General features: G+C 46.4%; 2 protein-coding genes across 3 annotated transcripts in view; both read left to right on the top strand.

The window, feature by feature from the left end:
- The first annotated feature begins 1381 nt into the window (after nt 1-1381).
- Nucleotides 1382-3115, top strand: Fam167b (family with sequence similarity 167 member B). 2 transcript variants are annotated; one of them, XM_017801957.2, is made up of 2 exons: nt 1382-1823; nt 2697-3115. In XM_017801957.2, the coding sequence occupies exons 1-2, from the start codon at nt 1566-1568 to the stop codon at nt 2928-2930; spliced, it is 492 nt and encodes a 163-aa protein (XP_017657446.1). In that variant the 5' UTR covers nt 1382-1565; the 3' UTR covers nt 2931-3115. The 2 variants fall into 2 exon arrangements, with proteins under 2 accessions (XP_017657446.1, XP_008846204.1); XM_008847982.3 differs by having other exon boundaries at nt 2694-3115.
- A 2078-nt stretch (nt 3116-5193) lies between these two features.
- The window catches only part of Lck (LCK proto-oncogene, Src family tyrosine kinase), a 26231-nt gene continuing 15334 nt past the window's right edge, over nt 5194-16090 (top strand). Inside the window, exon 1 of the mRNA XM_008847973.3 lies at nt 5194-5320. The gene's annotated coding sequence lies outside the window, so the exon portion shown is untranslated. The remainder of the gene's footprint in view (nt 5321-16090) is intronic.

Here is a 16090-nt window from a genome sequence, read left to right as displayed (position 1 = left end):
AAGGAAAGGAAAGGAATGAAGCAGTGTTGTCCCTGGAGGGCCATGTGACCGGAGCTTCTGGAAGTTTCCTGGTACTTGTGCATGTTATTTCCCCACTGAGGTGCTGCTTTACTGGTGTGTTCACTTTGGGAGAATTTACCAAATTTCAGATTTAGGATACGTTGTTTGTTTTGTTCATTTTTGAGTCATGGTTTCCTGTATTCCAGCCTTTAGACTCTCACTGTAGCTGGGAATGATCTCCTGACTTTACCTCTCAGGTGCTGGAATTACAGGCCTAAGTCACCAAGCCTGTTTTTTTTTTTTTTTTTTTTTTTTTTTTTTTTTTTTTTTTTTTTTTTTTTTTTTTTTTCTGCTCTGGGAGTATATTTCAATACAAAGTTAAAAGACAACTGTTGGGGCTGGAGAGACAGCTCCATGACTAAGAGCACACTGGTTGCTCTTCCAGAGGACACAGGCTCAGTTCCCACATTAGGCAGCTAACAACCATCTGCAATTCCAGTTTTAGGGGATCTGATGCCCTTTTCCAGCCTCTGAGGGCATTGCATGGCACGGGTGCACTTACATACATGCATGCAAAACACTTATACACATGAAAAAATAAAAAATAAGTAATGGCTGAAGAGATGGCTCAGTGGTTAAGAATACTGACCATTCTTTCAGGAGACCTGAGTTCGAATCCCAGCACCCACATGGCAGCTAACAACTGTCTGTAATTCCAGTTCCAGGGGATCTGACAGCCTCTTCTGTCGTCCACGGACATTGCATGACACGGGTGCATTTATCTACATACAAGCATAACACTCATACACATAAAATTAAAAAAAAAATTTAAAAAGTAAATAAATAAAAAAATTTAAAGAGAACTGCTGAGGTTGAAACTGTGAGGAGTAGGGAGAGGGAAGGCTAGGAATCCATCCCCAACCCTGTCTACCCTTCAGCTGTAAGCAGCTCTTCAGTGATTACCACCCAAGAGTCCCTAAAGCTCATCAGGAAAAGCTGGAAATCACTCACCTGTCCCAATAGAGGTTCAGAGAAGTCAATACTTGCCCAAAGTCCTATCCAACTGGCATTGTACCCTGGGTCTCCTGATCCCTAGGCCGGGCCTGCTGGAGCCTATTCCTTTGCTGAAGAGCCAGTACCATAAAGAGGGTGGGACAGTTAGTTCAGCTTCTCCCCCTCCTAATTCCCTTGATTTGGGTCTTGGGAGGAGGGCCAAGTCTGGTGTGGATGATACTTTACTTATCCTGGAGCAACTTCCTTTCTGGGAACCGGGAACCTGCTTCTGGGCAAAGACAATAAAATTCATCCCAAGGACTCCTCCTGCCCCCACCCGGATAGGCATCACGTGGCCCCCAGTTAGCAGACCAGGAAAATTCCAGTCCTTGCACATTTAGCCTCACATATCCCTCTATTCACCCTGGCACACTCACTTTCCCTCACACACCTTCAACACTCACCATCGCACACTCCTGGCACACCCTTTTCACGCTCAACTTCTGTTACCTCTCTTTGGACCACATCTTCAGCCTTTCTGTCCCTGTCCTATCACTTACCTCAGACCCACCATGTCCCTAGGGCCACTGAAATTCCAGGCAGTGGGTGAGGAGGACGAGGAGGATGAGGAGGAGAGCTTGGACTCGGTGAAGGCACTGACAGCCAAGCTTCAGCTTCAGACCCGGAGGCCCTCATATCTGGAGTGGACTGCCAGAGTCCAGAGTCAGGCCTGGTGCAGGGCCCAAGGCAAACCTGGGCCTGGAGGACCTGGGGCTATCTGTGGCTTTGACTCCATGGATTCTGCACTTGAGTGGCTCCGACGGGAGCTGGTGAGTCTGGTGGGGTGGACAGCCTTGCAGAGTCTTTGAGTCAGTCAGTCCTATTTAAGGCCCAAGTCTGTGGGGAAGGGATGAGAATGGACAGATCCCTATAGCAATTTCTCACCGCTGTGTCCAAGGGCAAAGGAGCCAGGAATGCAGTTGTTCAATGTTTTATTTGGGGAGCCTTGCTGAAGAAGGGTTTTGTCCAGTTTACAGACCTTGTGTTCAGGACAGAATTCTGGACTACCAGTTATAGGTAGGGAAAGACAAGGGCTCTGGGATTGATTCACCCTAGAGATACAGTCAAATACAAAAGAAGACCTTGGCTATACAGTCAGACAGAATCTGAAAGGGAGAGAGTTAAATTAAAAAAGTTTTTTGATGTATTTATTTTTATTTGTATAAGTGTTATGTCTGCATGTGTGTAAGTGCACCCATGTCATGCAATGCCCTCGGAGGACAGAAGAGAGTGTTGGATCCCCTGGAATTGGAGTTATGGATGGTTGTTAGTGGCCATGTGGGTACTGCAATTCAAACCCAGGTCTTCTGCAAAAACAACCAGTGCTCTTAACCACTGAGCCATCTCTCCAGCCCCTAGGAAGTTGAATATTAGGTATCAATCCAACATGCATTCAAATCCAGTGTGGAAATTCAGCTTAGTTGATGTGCGATAGCAACTCAGACATCTATATTGGCACAGTAGCGGGTCCTTGGGTTGGTTGGAGATCCACCAATGTGGAGCAAGATCTGAGAGAGAAAGGGATGAAGTTAGATGAGAAGTGATCCAGCCTGTGCAAGTCTTGGAATGTTCACAGAAAGGGAACTGGGGCTGGTGAGGCTGGATAGGTCCTGCAAACTCATCCCCCCTCTTGGTTGTAGCAGGAGATGCAGACTCAGGACCAGCAGCTGGCAGGGCAGCTGCTGAGGCTGCGGGCCCAGTTGCACCAACTTAAAGTGGACCAAGCCTGTCACCTGCACCAGGAGCTGCTGGATGAGGCTGAGCTAGAGCTGGAGCTGGAGCTGGAGCCTGGCACTGGCCTAGCCCTGGCCCCGCCACTGCGGCACCTGGGCCTCACACGCATGAATATCAGTGCCAGACGCTTCACCCTCTGCTGAGGGGCACCTAGGTGTTTTCTGGACTATCTGGGAAGAAGGAAGGGAGGGGTGCCCCAGAGGCTCCAGAACCTGTTGGGGGAGAGGTGCACTTAGGTTCTGAGAGCTGCATTCAGAAAGCACAAAGCTCCAGTTGGCAAGGGGAGCTCAGACCCCCAAATTTTTCAATAAAAACCCTTTGTATCTCCCTAAGGTCTCTGTAGTCCTTTACAGAGGCCCAACACTGTTGTCTGTCTGTGTACCCTGTGCTACTGGGGCAAAGGACTCCACCCCAGGAGATAAGACCCTGCTGGAGGTGGAGAGGGACTGATGGCACTCCATATCTCCCACAGCTCCAACGCTATTTCTTTTTTTGTTGTTGATGTTTTTTTGAGACAGGGTCTCATTGTAGCCCTAGCTATCCTGGAACTCATTCTGTAGACCAGGCTGGCCTAAAACTCACAAAGATCCGCCTGCCTCTGCCTTCCAAGTGCTGGGATTAAAGGCGTGCGCCACGTCGCTCAGCATCCAAAAGCAGAAGCAGGCAGATCTCTGGAAATTTGAGGCCAACCTTGCCTACATAGCAAGTTCCAGGCCAGCCTTGAAAAGACCAAAAAAGAAAAAAATCAGAAGTGAGGAAGAATTTAAAATGTCAAGTCATCCCCAAGGCAGGTGATTTAGTTGAATTGGATGCCTGGAGAACAGAGAATCTGGTAGTCCTGGATTCAAAACCAGCTTCCTATTTATTTCTTTTGGAAACTGGGGAGATCCCTTATGCAGCCCTGTACTCTGTCTCCTCATTTCTAAAGTGAAGCTGTTGCTTCTCACTCCGAGGTCAGCTAGATATTAGGTACTGCACAGAAAGCACCAGTAAACATGAGAATTGCTCCTCAGCACACACCTGCTGTAGTGTCGAAGCTCAGAGAAAGGCTAAAGTTTACATGTGAAGGGAATAGGGCCCTTACCAGGCCTAGAGCCACACTGGTGGGCTCTGTCACCCTGAAGGGTTTATTTCCTTTGTGTCTCTCAGCTAGCTTTTGTTACTGCATTACTCTTTGTCTGACTTTCCAACTCGGGCTTCCTCTTCTCCCCACCCATTTCCTGTTCCCCCTTCCCTTGCAGCTGAGGTGCACACAGCCTTGGCTTCCACCTCACAAACCCCAACAATGCTCTGTGGGCTCCCCTCCCCCGCCTGCTCAGTCAGTGCAGCTCAGGAAGTGACGCACTTACACTTTCCTCCCAGTGGGGTCAAAGCCCATTCTTAGGCCTGATAGGGGCCACTAGGCGTTCCTCACATCGCTGGTAGCCTATGATGGACGCCACCCTTACTTTGGGTCTGCCTGCTGTTTGTGGCAAGGCTCTTGCCTCCTATTATCAGAAAGTCTGCTACCAGGGTGCTGTGTTGTTTGTTCTGTCGTCCACCTGTGGCAGGAGATGGTGCCAGGCTGTGTACTCCTTTAGGGGTGTGGCTTTGCTTCTGCCTGAATTCGCACTCTCCAGCCATGATGAGTGGGTGTTGTCCTTCCCTCTGCCTACAGCAGTGGCAGTTACTACACTGTGTGCTGTGTGTAAAAACATAGGGTTTTCCTACCTGCCCCTGAAAAGGGCTGTCAACGTTCTATAAGTGCCTACCCTGTGACTCTAACACAGCTGTTGCCCTGTGCCCCAAGATAGCATGGACTCTGTTCTATTGGTGATTGTAGCAGCTGTTCACTTCAAAGTCTCACTGTAACACACGTCAACTTGTCACCAACTATTTAACAGAGATAGTGTCTTGGCTTCAACTCTGAACAGTGATACCAGACTGAAATAAAAACCGAATTCTCACACAGTGACTGCAGTCCCATATCCCTTCCCCTGTAAACTGAGCATGTCACTACTTACCTCTCTGCTCATGGGGACAATTGCCCTTGAGTCTCTAACCCAAGTGTGCCTTGGAGGGCTGGAGGGAAGCTTCACCAAACATCCTCTTGATTTATTTCTTATTTTTATTTTTGGGGATCTAACAGTTCAGGCTAGCCTAGAAACGCTATGTAGTCACTCCTGCCTCTACCTCCAGAGTGCTGGGTCTACAGCCTGAACCACCACACCCAGACCTCCCCTCAACTTTCTCCCCTCCAAGTGCCATCCTCAGTGTAAGTGGAGCCTGGTGTAAAGATAGCTGGGACCCTGAGAGGCTGAGGAATTGGGGGCTATGGTGGCAGGAAGCTTGGGGTGCTGGAGGCTTGTGGTTGGGCTGCTGGGGCCCTGTTGGCTGCAGAGCCCTCGGAAGGAGGCAGGAAGTCAGGGTGGAACGTGGGCGCGGGGAGACAGGTGGTGACTACGACGGCGAAGGGAGCTGAGACTGGGTCCAGGCAGCCAAACCAGGCCAGGAGCATCATGTGAATGGGCCAAAGGGCTCCCAGGCTGGGCAGGTAAGGGGTACTGGGAACAGGGGTCAGGTGCTGTCCTGAGAGCCTGATGCGTAGAGGACTGCAGCTGTGTGGAGGGCCAAGGTCCCTGGGTGTACAGCAGCCCTTCAGGCTGAGAATCAGAAATGCCTTGCAAGAGTCAGCTAGTTACCTCTTTGCTGGGAAACTGGTGGCTCTTGCCTCTGCTCTGCTCTCTGCGGTCATCTGCCACCTTACTAGGAGCATACTTGGAGATCCAGCACATGGTGTCAGGTTAAGAAGGCCTTCAGAACTCACAAAGTCTAGTCACTTGTCCACCTACTCTACCCATCCTCCCTCAGCTATGTCCTGGCAGAGCAGGACCTTAGGAGACAGTTATGGCTTAAGCTCAGCATCTCTTACTCCTGTAATGGACAGGGGGATGGGATGGATAGGCTTGAATCTGGGGACTCAGGAATTCATCCTATGGTCCCTGAGGGCAGACCCGAATGACGAAAATCTCCTGAAAGAGTTACCTACAGCATCCAGATGAGGACATGAGAATTGACTTGAGCCTGAGTGACCAGCATCGTTGAAAAGAGGGAGGAGTCTCCAGGGGAGCGGATGGAGCTGATGGATGTATGAGGGATGCTTATCATCCAGGATGGATGTGTCTACCCTGAGGAAGTTAGTAGCTTTAAATGAAAATGATAGGAGAAGGGAAGAGGAAGGACTATTTTTATCCTAGAAGGGGTATAGCTGGCCCTGGGCAAGAACTTCTGAACTTCCATCTGGAAAGTCACCATTACTGTCATGCCAAGTGTCACAACAGGATGTCCTCCCCTTTGCCCTTGTCCCCTCCCGCCTCAACCCAGTGTGTTGTGCATGATGGTCTTCATAATTATTGCTTCACACCCCAAGGGTGGAGGCCCAGAAGGGTATCACCAGCTACCTCTAATTCCTTTACATTCTAACTCTAAACTTTGAGGGGCAGTCCCCATCTTGGCCTGAATTTCCAGGTTTCTCACACCTCACTGGAGATTTTCATGTAACACATTTTCCATCTTGTCAGCATGTGCTGGCCTTCCTCCTGTCTCTAGCCCCAAGGCCTGTAGCCTCCTATGGGGGATGATGACTTTGTTTTTTGTCATTGTTGTTGTTTTGAGACAGGCCCTCCCTGTAGCCCCAGCTGGCTGGAACTTGCTATGCAGACCAGGATGGCCTCTGTCTCCCAAGTGCTAGAATTAAAGGTGTGTGCCACCACACCTGGCCTGTGGGGACTGGGAACACACTGGTTCTCCTGTGTCTCATCTGCCCTTGGATAGGCAAGAAGAACAGTCCCCTCTATCCAGAACTGTGCTAACCAACAGATAATCAGATATGGTCCCTTGCCCTTAGAGCTCAGGATAGTGGTTCTTTTCAAAAGGAGAAAGAGCCAAGGGGACAGGACAGAGAATAGTCTGAGGATTCAGAGGGAGGAGAAAGCCTCCTTCAAGGGGATCTAGAAGCTTCTTTTTCTTTTTTGGTCTTTTTGAGGTAGGGTCTCCCTGTAGTCCCAGCTGTCCTAGAACTCACTATGTAGACCAGACTGGCCTTGAACTCACAGAGATCCACCTGCCTCTGCCTCCCAAGTACTGGGATTAAAGGCGTGCACCACCATCCCGGCTGAGAAGCTTCTTTAACAGTCAATACAGTTCTGAGAATGACAGAGGCTAATTACCAAGAGAGTCTAGGATATGAAGCCAAGGTTACTATCCCTAGTGGGACCATGAAGACAGAAACCCCAGAATAAGGTCAAAGGTGTAAGAATCCAGGATCAGATAGACCCAGGAACAATTTTGGGTCTGCCATTTGCTTGAGTAAGTGGCTTATCCACTCCAAATTTCAGTTTAGTTGTCCATAAAGACATAACAAAGTGGGGCTGGAGAGATAGCTCAGTGGTTAAGAGCACTGACTGCTCTTGCAGAGGTCCCAGCTACAAACAGTCCTTAACTCCAGTTCCAGGGAATCCGACACTCTCTTCTGACCTCCCCAGCACCACACGACATGGGTGCACTCACATATATGCAAGCAGTACACTCATACATGTAAAATAAAAATAGTAAATAAAATATTTTTTAAAAAAGACATAACAAAGCACTTGCTTACAGAATGCTTTTGAGAAATCAGAGATAATAGTGACTTCAATTGTGCCCTGGGGTGCACTGACACATAGTGGGAGCTTAAGGGAAGCTAGGCACTTCCTCTCCCTACAAAGAATGTTGTTCACACCCAGAATAATACCTACTCAGCACCTTTCCCTCACACTTGTGGTATGGCTTTGCAAATGAGCTTGTTTCCTGTATATGGCTGGGTGTGAGAACTCAAGAAGGCTCAATTCAGAACTGAACCAAGAAGTCTGCCTTTGGAGAGGACCCCTCAGCCAGTTGGTATTGCATGCCTGTAATCCCAGCACTCAGGATGCTGAGGTAGAATGATGGAGAGTTCACACCAGACTTCTCTCAAGGAGGAGGAAGAAAAGTAGGTCCCTCACACAATTGTACACATGCATACAAGCTTACACACATACCTTCCCTATTCAATGCACTTCACATAGCATTTTTGGAAAATATGTGTGTGCAGGTCTGCTTAGAGGTGGGAGCGGGGACCACATAGAAGCACAGGCAGGATCCTACAGGCACATGTATGCACCCACAGACCAATAGTTTCAAAACCAAGTTCAATTCAGAGGAGGAGGTTAAGTTGGGAACAAGGTAAACCCAAGATAACATCCAAGAATGTGGAAGGTTTTCTCCTCTTCCTGCCCCACGCCTCTTCTTTTATCCAGGGCCTCATACATGCTAAGTACATGCACTACCATTAAGTGCCCCCCCACACCAGCCCAGGAATGTGGTTTGTTTGTTTATTTATTCATTAATTCATTTATTTATTTTATGTGTGTATGAGTACTAAGTGCACCTATGTCATGCAGTGTCCAAGGAGGCCAGAAGAGGGCGTCGGATCCCCTGGAACTGGAGTTATGGATGATTGTTAGTCACCATGTGGGTGCTGGGAATTGAATATATGTCCTTTGCAAAAGCAACCAGCACTCTTAACCACTAAGCCATGTCTCCAGCCCAAAATTGTGGTCCTTAATAACCCATCTGTTCCAGTGCTTGTACTGAAGAAAGTAACTCCATACAGCACCTGGAAAGAAAGGTTTAGGAGCCCAGCCAGTATGACCTCAGCTACAAACTCTGTCCACTGGAGTTTTACAGTCAGTTCTGGCTTGTTAAGCTCTCAAGTCTCCCCAGAGAAGAAGCAAAATTCATTTTGTTTGACCCAGTGTTTGCCAAACTTTCTGGACACAAAACACTTTTTTGTTTGTTTATTTGTTTGTTTTCCCGTGCCTACCCCCTCTTGAGACAAGGACAAGTGTGGAAGGGCAATGCGAGCTCTGTAGTTGATAACTTCTCAAATAATTGTCACTCCTAGACTATGGCGGCACATGCCTGTGATCCCAGCACTCAGAAGGTTGAGACAAGAGCATGTGAAGTCTGAGGCCAGCCTAGGCTATGTAACCAGATGTTTGAACGGGGAAAAAAAAATGGTTTCTGTCTCTTAATAGAGTTTTTGCGTTGGTGGTAGTTTTGTTGTTTTTGTTTTGCAATTACAAAATTAGCACATGGCCCCCTTTTTTTTTTTTAATTCAAGCAGTGCAGAGGAGTCTAAAGATACAAGAAAATCAGTCCCCTCCAATCCCCCGTCTGGGATGTGTTCACTGGGAGCCATTTGGTATATGTCCTTACAGATCGTCCAGTGTGTGGCTGCTGATTTGGCCGATTCTGGAGCAGGTAGACCAAGGTTCAACTTGCAGGTTCCCCTCTCACTTGTTTGCTCTGAGCCTTTAGGCAAATTGCTTAACCCAGTTTAGGCTTCAGTTTTTGCATCTGTAAAATGGGACTGATAATACCATTTACTTCATAGGATTGCCATCAGAATTACATGAAATAATTCAAATCATGCAAATGACTTCAAATAATGGATGTCGTAGAATCTGGGCCTATAGACACATTTAAATGCAGGTTAGCTTACAGTCCACAGTCTGTTCTGTGACTTGTTTACATGTTGTATCTAGGAGTCTTTCTATGTCCATATGTGGAACTCTAAGCTTATCAGTGTTAGCTGCGTGTTAACTTGGTAGATGAGTAATGGTGATGATTTTCACATTTTACTTCCTGGCAAGTATTGCTGTGTAGCTGTGTTGGGAGTCCCAGATATTACCTATCAGCTAGCAGAAGCAGCCTTACATACAACCTCAGATAAAAATGAAATCACCGACCAGGGGACATCTTCTCTGTCACAGAGTGCAGGGCTGTGTGATGGTCTGCTCATCTTTGTCCCTCAACACTTGACCAGAATACAGGATTTGCCCACTAAATTTTTTGTCCATAGACTGGCCAATTTAGAAAGTTGCAGCTGAGCCTGGGGAGATAGCTTAGTCTTTAAAGTGCTTGCCACACAAGCATATGGACCTGAGTTCAAACCCCAGCACCCATGTAAAAAAGCCAGGTGCCTGACTGTGATCCCCCAGAGCTAGCAGAGGCAGAGGCAAGGTCCCTGAAGCTGGTCTGCCTTAGTACTCCGGAGATAGAGGCAGGAAGATCTCTGTGAGATCGAGGCCTGTCTGGTTTGCATTGCATCCCTAGGCTAGCCAAGGCTACAAAATGAGACCCTGTCTCAAAAAAATAAGAAGGAACTGGGCAGGGTAGTACACACCTTTAATCTCAGCACTCGGGAGGCAGAGGCAGGCGGATCTCTGTGAGTTAAAGGCTGGCCTGGTCTACATAGTGAGTTCCAGGACAGCTGGGGCTACAGGGAGACCCTCTCTCAAAAAGACCAAAAAATAAAATAAAATAAAATAAGGAAGGGAGGGGTGGAGGGAGGGAGGAAGGAAGGAAGGGAGGAAGGAAGGAAGGAAGGAAGGAAGGAAGGAAGGAAGGGAGGAAGGAAAAAGGCCTAAATTCCAATTCTCCCTCAGGGTGACATTTCCCTCACTGTGCCCTGTTCGGTTACTGATGCATGAGTGATTTTGGAGGATGATGAATGACCAATTACAAATGCTAATTTATATATTTTACCTTTTTTTTTTTTTTGAGACAGGGTCTCCTTGTAGCCCCAGCTGTCCTGGAACTTACTATGTAGACCAGGCTGGCCTTGAACACAGAGATTCACCTGCCTCTGCCTCCCGAGTGCTGGGATTAAAGGTGTGCGCCACCACGCCCGGTGCTAATTTATATATTTTAATGTGCTCTGGCCTGTAACTTCTATTTGTGGCTGGTGATACTTGTTTTCCATTTGTGGTAGCGAAGCTTCCATTTTAGGTAAACATATTAAAAGGAAAAAAGTGGTCTCTGGAAATGCCAAAACTCATGAAGGAAAATGAAAACGACAGATCATTTCAATCTGGAAGACCTGTAGATGTGTAATGAAATATATACGTTAGCCTCAGGGGCTGGAGAGATGACTCAGCGGTTAAGAACACTGACTGTTCTTGCAGAAGACCCAGGTTCAAATCCCAGCACCCACATGGCAGCTAACAACAGTCCATAACTCCAGTTATGGGATCCCACAGCTTCTTCTGTCCTCCGCAGGCATTTGCATGACATGGTGCACTTACCTACATGCAGGCAATAACAGATACACATAAAATAAAAAAAAAATAAGTAAAAGAAATATATACGTTAGCCTCACACTAACCTCAGATGGTAATTGGTCTTATTTATTCAGTCCTTATCATAACAGCCTAGTGGCACAGGCCTATATCCCAACTACTTTGGAGGCTGAGACAGGAGAGTCGTAAGTATAAGATCTGCCTGGGCTACAGAGCAAGTTCAAGCCCAGCCTGGGCAACTTAATGGGACAGTCTCAAAAAAAATTTTTTTTTGTCCTTATATATCAAGCACTGTACAAAACATTTTATAAGTAAGATCTTCTATGTGTCATACATAATGCTAATAACAGTCTCAAAAGCAGGTCCTGTTTTTAGGCCCATTTTGGAAATATAGGAATTGGGAGTCAGAAGGTTTAGAAATCCAAGCTAGGTGTGATAGCTCATACCTGTAATCCTGAGACTTGCACGGCAAGGCAGGAGAATTGTTACAAGTTTGAGGCTAGCCTAGGCTACATAGCAAAATTCTGTCTCAAAAAAATCAAATGGGGGTGGGAGAAGTGAGATGGCTCAGTGGGTAAAGGGTTTGCTGGCAAACCTGAGGACCTGAGTTCAACCCCCAGGACCCATATTGTAGGGGAAGAGAACTCACCCTGATCAGCTGTCTTTTAACCTGCACAAGAACACCATGACATGCTTACCTCTCTAACATATATATATATATATACATATATATATATATATATACATATATATATATATATATATATACATAATAAAAAAATTTTTGTGACAAGGTCTCACTATGTAGCCCTGACTGACCTGGAGCTCACTATGTAGACCAGGTTGGTCTTGAACTCACAGAGATCTGCCTACCTCTTCTTCCTGAGTGCTGGGATTAAAGTTATGTATTACAATACCAAGCACAACAAAAAGTTTTTTAAAAATTGGGTGGTAGGGTGGAACATAGTGGCACATATCTTTAATCCCAACACTCAGGAGGCAGAAGCAGGATAATGGAGGCCAATCTGGTCTACATAGTGAGTTCCAGGACAGCTGTGGCTACAGAGAGAGCCTATCTCAAAAAAAAAAAAAAAAAAGTCAGGTGGTGGGAGAAAAAGGTTTAGTAATCTTCCCAAAGACCTTTTGTCAGTGAGTGACTGAGAGATCATGAAGTTGAAGTTTCATCACTATCACGTGGACATAGTAAGCTGAGCCTCAGTTACACTTAGGCTGTAAGGTTCCATTGTAACAAAACTTCCATAAGGCAAAATGCACCCAGAGGAATCCAAAGGCAGGGACTCACTAAAAGTAGTTGCTGGTCAGGGGACCTCTATTAAAATGCCAATTACAGGGACTGGAGCAATGGTTCAGCAGCTAAAAGCACTGGTTGCTCTTCCAGAGGTCTTGGGTTCTGTTCGCAGAACCCACATAGTGGCTAACAACTGACTCTAACTCCAGTTCCAGGGGATCAGAAACCTTCTGGCCTCCTCAGGCATTTCAGGACACCGGTGCACTTAACATACTTGCAGTCAAAACATGCATATACATAAAGATAATAAACAAGATTTTTTTTTTTTTTTTGAGAAAGGGTTTCCCTGTAGTCCCAGCTGGCCTGGAACTCTCTCTGTAGATCAGGCTGGCCTTGAACTCACAATGATCTGCCTGCCTCTGCCTCCCAAGTGCTAGGACTACAGGTATGTGCCACCACGCCGGGCTCCCTATTTTATTTTTAAAAAATATTTATGTTGCTGTATGTGTGTCTATGTGTATGTGCACGTGTTCATGGCTGTGCATGGAGACCAGAAGCAGGCATCAGTTCCTTTGGAGCTGAAGTTAGAGGTGTTTGGCGTGCACCACCACACCCAGCCAGCAGTGTGTTTTTTGGGGGAAGGTCATTTAACCTCTCTAATCCCACAGATTCTCTGTTTTTTATTATTTATTGAGTTCTCTCTCTGTCTCTGTCTCTGTCTCTGTCTCTCTCTGTCTCTGTCTCTCTCTCTCTCTCTCTCTCTCTCTCTCTCTCTCTCTCTCTGTCTCTCTCTCTCTTTCTGATACAGGGTCTCATTATGTAGCCTTGGATGGCCTGGAACTCATTATGTAGACTAACTGGTCTTGAAGTCAGACATCTACCTGCCTCTGCCTCCAAAGCACTGGGATTAAAGGTGTGCACTGCCAAGCCGGGCTTGCTTTTAAAAATTTATAGGTATGTGTGTGTGTGCATGTGGATGTGTGCACATGAGTGCAGGGGCCTATGGAGGCCAGAAAAGGGCTTTGGATCCCCTGGAGCTGGAGCTGGAGTTCCAGGTAGTAGTGAGCCACCCAACATGGATGCTGGGAACCAAACTTGGGTCCAGTGCAAGAGCAGTATGTACTCTTAACCTCTGAGCCATTTCTCCAGCCTCAAGCAGCCCCAAGTGTGTAGATACTTGTGCATGTGTGGGTGAACCTCAAGTGTTATTCCTCAGGAAGCAGTGAGCTTCAAGGATCCGCTTGTCTTCACCTCCCCAGCACTGGGATTATATACCATCATGCTGGCTTTTTACATGGGAACTGGGGGTGAAACTCAGGTCCTTACACTTGTGCGGCAAACGCTTTACTGAGATATCTCCCTAGCCACTCCCTACCCTTCTAAATTTTATTTATTTGTGTATCGGGAGAGGGAGAGTGCAAGTGTACATGCAGGCAGGCATGCTCTAGAACATGTATGGGGAGGTCAGAGGGCAACTTACCAGTGTCAGCTCTTCTCTACCACCATGTAGTCCCAGGGATTGAAATCAGATCATTGGGCTTGGTGGCAGGCACTTTTACCTGCTGAACCATCTTGTTGGCTCCCCTCCCCGACTAGTGTCTCACATTATAGCTCAGGCAACTTACTGTGTATTCCAGGCTGGCTTTTGCATGCAATGCCCACAGAGGCTAGAAGAGGGCATCACATCCCCTGGAACTGGAGTTAAGGGTGATTGTTAGCTGCTGTATGGGTGATGGGAATTGAACCTGGGTCCTCTGCAACAGCAGCCAGTGCTCTTAACCACTGAACCATCCCTTCAGCCATAAAAATGTTTTTATACATTTATTATTTATTATTTATTTATGGTGTGCAAGCGTGTGTGTGTGTGTGTGTGTGTGTGTGTGTGTGTGTGTTGTGCAGAGGAAAATCTGTAGGAGCTGGTCCTCTCCTTCCGTTATGTGAGTCCCAGAGATGGAGCTCAGGCAGTCCGTCAGTCTTGGCGGCAGGCACCTTCACCTGCTTAATCATCTCGACAGCCCCTTTCTCTATCTTTTAAACATAGTTGATGGGTTATATTAGTGCTTCTTAAACTCTTCCATCTCATCCTTGTTCTACTACCACCCCCCCTTTACAAACTGACCTCGTTAGATCCTGATTTTCTTGTTAATTTTTTTTTTTTGGTGCTGGAGATTGAACCCAGGGCTTCACATATGCTAAGTATATATGTAGTTCAATTTTTAAAAAATATTTTATTTATTATTATGTGTATATAGCCTGCATGTATGTAAGTGTACCCATGTTGTACAATGCCAATGGAGGTCAGAAGAAGGCATCGGATCCCCTGGAACTGGAATTATGGATGGTTGTTAGCTGCCACGTGGGTGCTGAGAACAGAACCTGGATCCTCTGTAAGAGCAGCCAGTGCTCTTAACTACTGAGCCATCTCTCCAGCTCCTATAATTCAAATTTCAATCAGAGACTAACTAAATGTGCATTGAAGAAACAATATAATTTGTCAAAACGATATATTCTTTTCAGATTTTTTTCCTACTGTGGTACTAGATCATGTATGTGGTACTAGCCTCATGTATGCCAAACAGGTGCTCTACCACTGAGCTGCACCACCAGCCCCAAGTTCCAGTCTTACAGGGTGTCAGATACTTTATGGTGGGCCAGCTTCAGAGCAGAATATCAATATCCTTCTTGCCTGTATCCTGTTTTAGCCTGAGCCTTGTTCTTTTTCCTTCCCCTACCTGACCTTAGCCTGGATCAGGTATCAATTTCTAGTCCAGTATCTCTAGCTTAGATTTCTTCTGCCTCTTCTACTGGATTGTCCTCACTGCTGTACCTTAGCTTGTCACACAGACTGGTCTCACACTCTTCATGACCTTCAATTTTTGATCCTTCTGCCTCCCTCTTCTAAGTGCTGGGATTATAGGCATGAGATATAATGCCATTTTTAAATTTTTAAATTTTTAAATTTTTTTTTTTTGAGACAGACTCTCCCTGTAGTCCCAGCTGGCCTGGAACTCGCTATGTAGACCAGGTTGGCCTTCAACTCACAGAGCTCCTCTGCCTGCCTCTGCCTGGGATTAAAGGCGTATGCCACCACGCCCAGCTGGCACAATGCCTTTTTTTTTTTTTGTCTTTTTGAGATAGGGTCTCCCTGTAGCCCCAGCTGTCCTGGAACTCACTATGTAGACCAGGCTGGCCTCGAACTCACAGAGATCTGCCTGCCTCTGACTCCCAAGTGTTGGGACTACAGGTGTGTTGCCACCACACCTGGGTTTTCCTTTTCTTTTTTTAAAGTCAGGTTTTGTGAGGTAGCTCAGGCTAGCTTCAAATGCTTGATCTCCCACCTTGGCATCCTGAATAGTTAGGATTACAGCCTGTACATCAAACCTTATTAATCCCTGCTTTTTAAAAAAAATCCTTTTTCTTAAATTTATTTTATGTGTATCTGCATGTATATTAATTGTACCATGTGTGTGCAATGCCTGAGGAGGCCAAAAGAGGGTGTTGGATCCCCTAGAACTGAAGTTACAGACTGTTACTACTAGCTGCCATGTAGGTGCTGGGAACCAAACCCAGGTCCTTTGCAAGAGTAGCCAGTACGCTTAACCCCTGAGCCATCTCTCCAGCCTCCGAAACTAGATTTTATATTTTATTTGTATTTTATGTGTATGAGTGTTTCGCCTAGTAAGTGTTTTGTATAGTAAGTACACTATGTGCATGCAGTGCCTGAGGAGGCCAGAAGAGAGCATAAGATCACTTGGAACTGGAGTTAATGGACAAAAATTTGTTAGCTGACATTGAGCCCTTTCTCCAGCCCCATCACCCCTTTTCTTAACCCTAAACTTTTCTCTTGTCTTTTCTTTTTCCTTTTTTTTTTTTTTTTTTTTTTTTTTTTTTTTTTTGGAACAGGGCTCCCCTT

The sequence above is a fragment of the Nannospalax galili genome, unplaced genomic scaffold (assembly GCF_000622305.1).
Source record: "Nannospalax galili isolate Female #2095 unplaced genomic scaffold, S.galili_v1.0 scaffold111, whole genome shotgun sequence".
Taxonomy (NCBI): Eukaryota; Metazoa; Chordata; class Mammalia; order Rodentia; family Spalacidae; genus Nannospalax; species Nannospalax galili.
The sequence above is the reverse complement of the archived record's forward strand: the minus strand, read 5'-3'. Positions and strand labels throughout refer to the sequence as shown.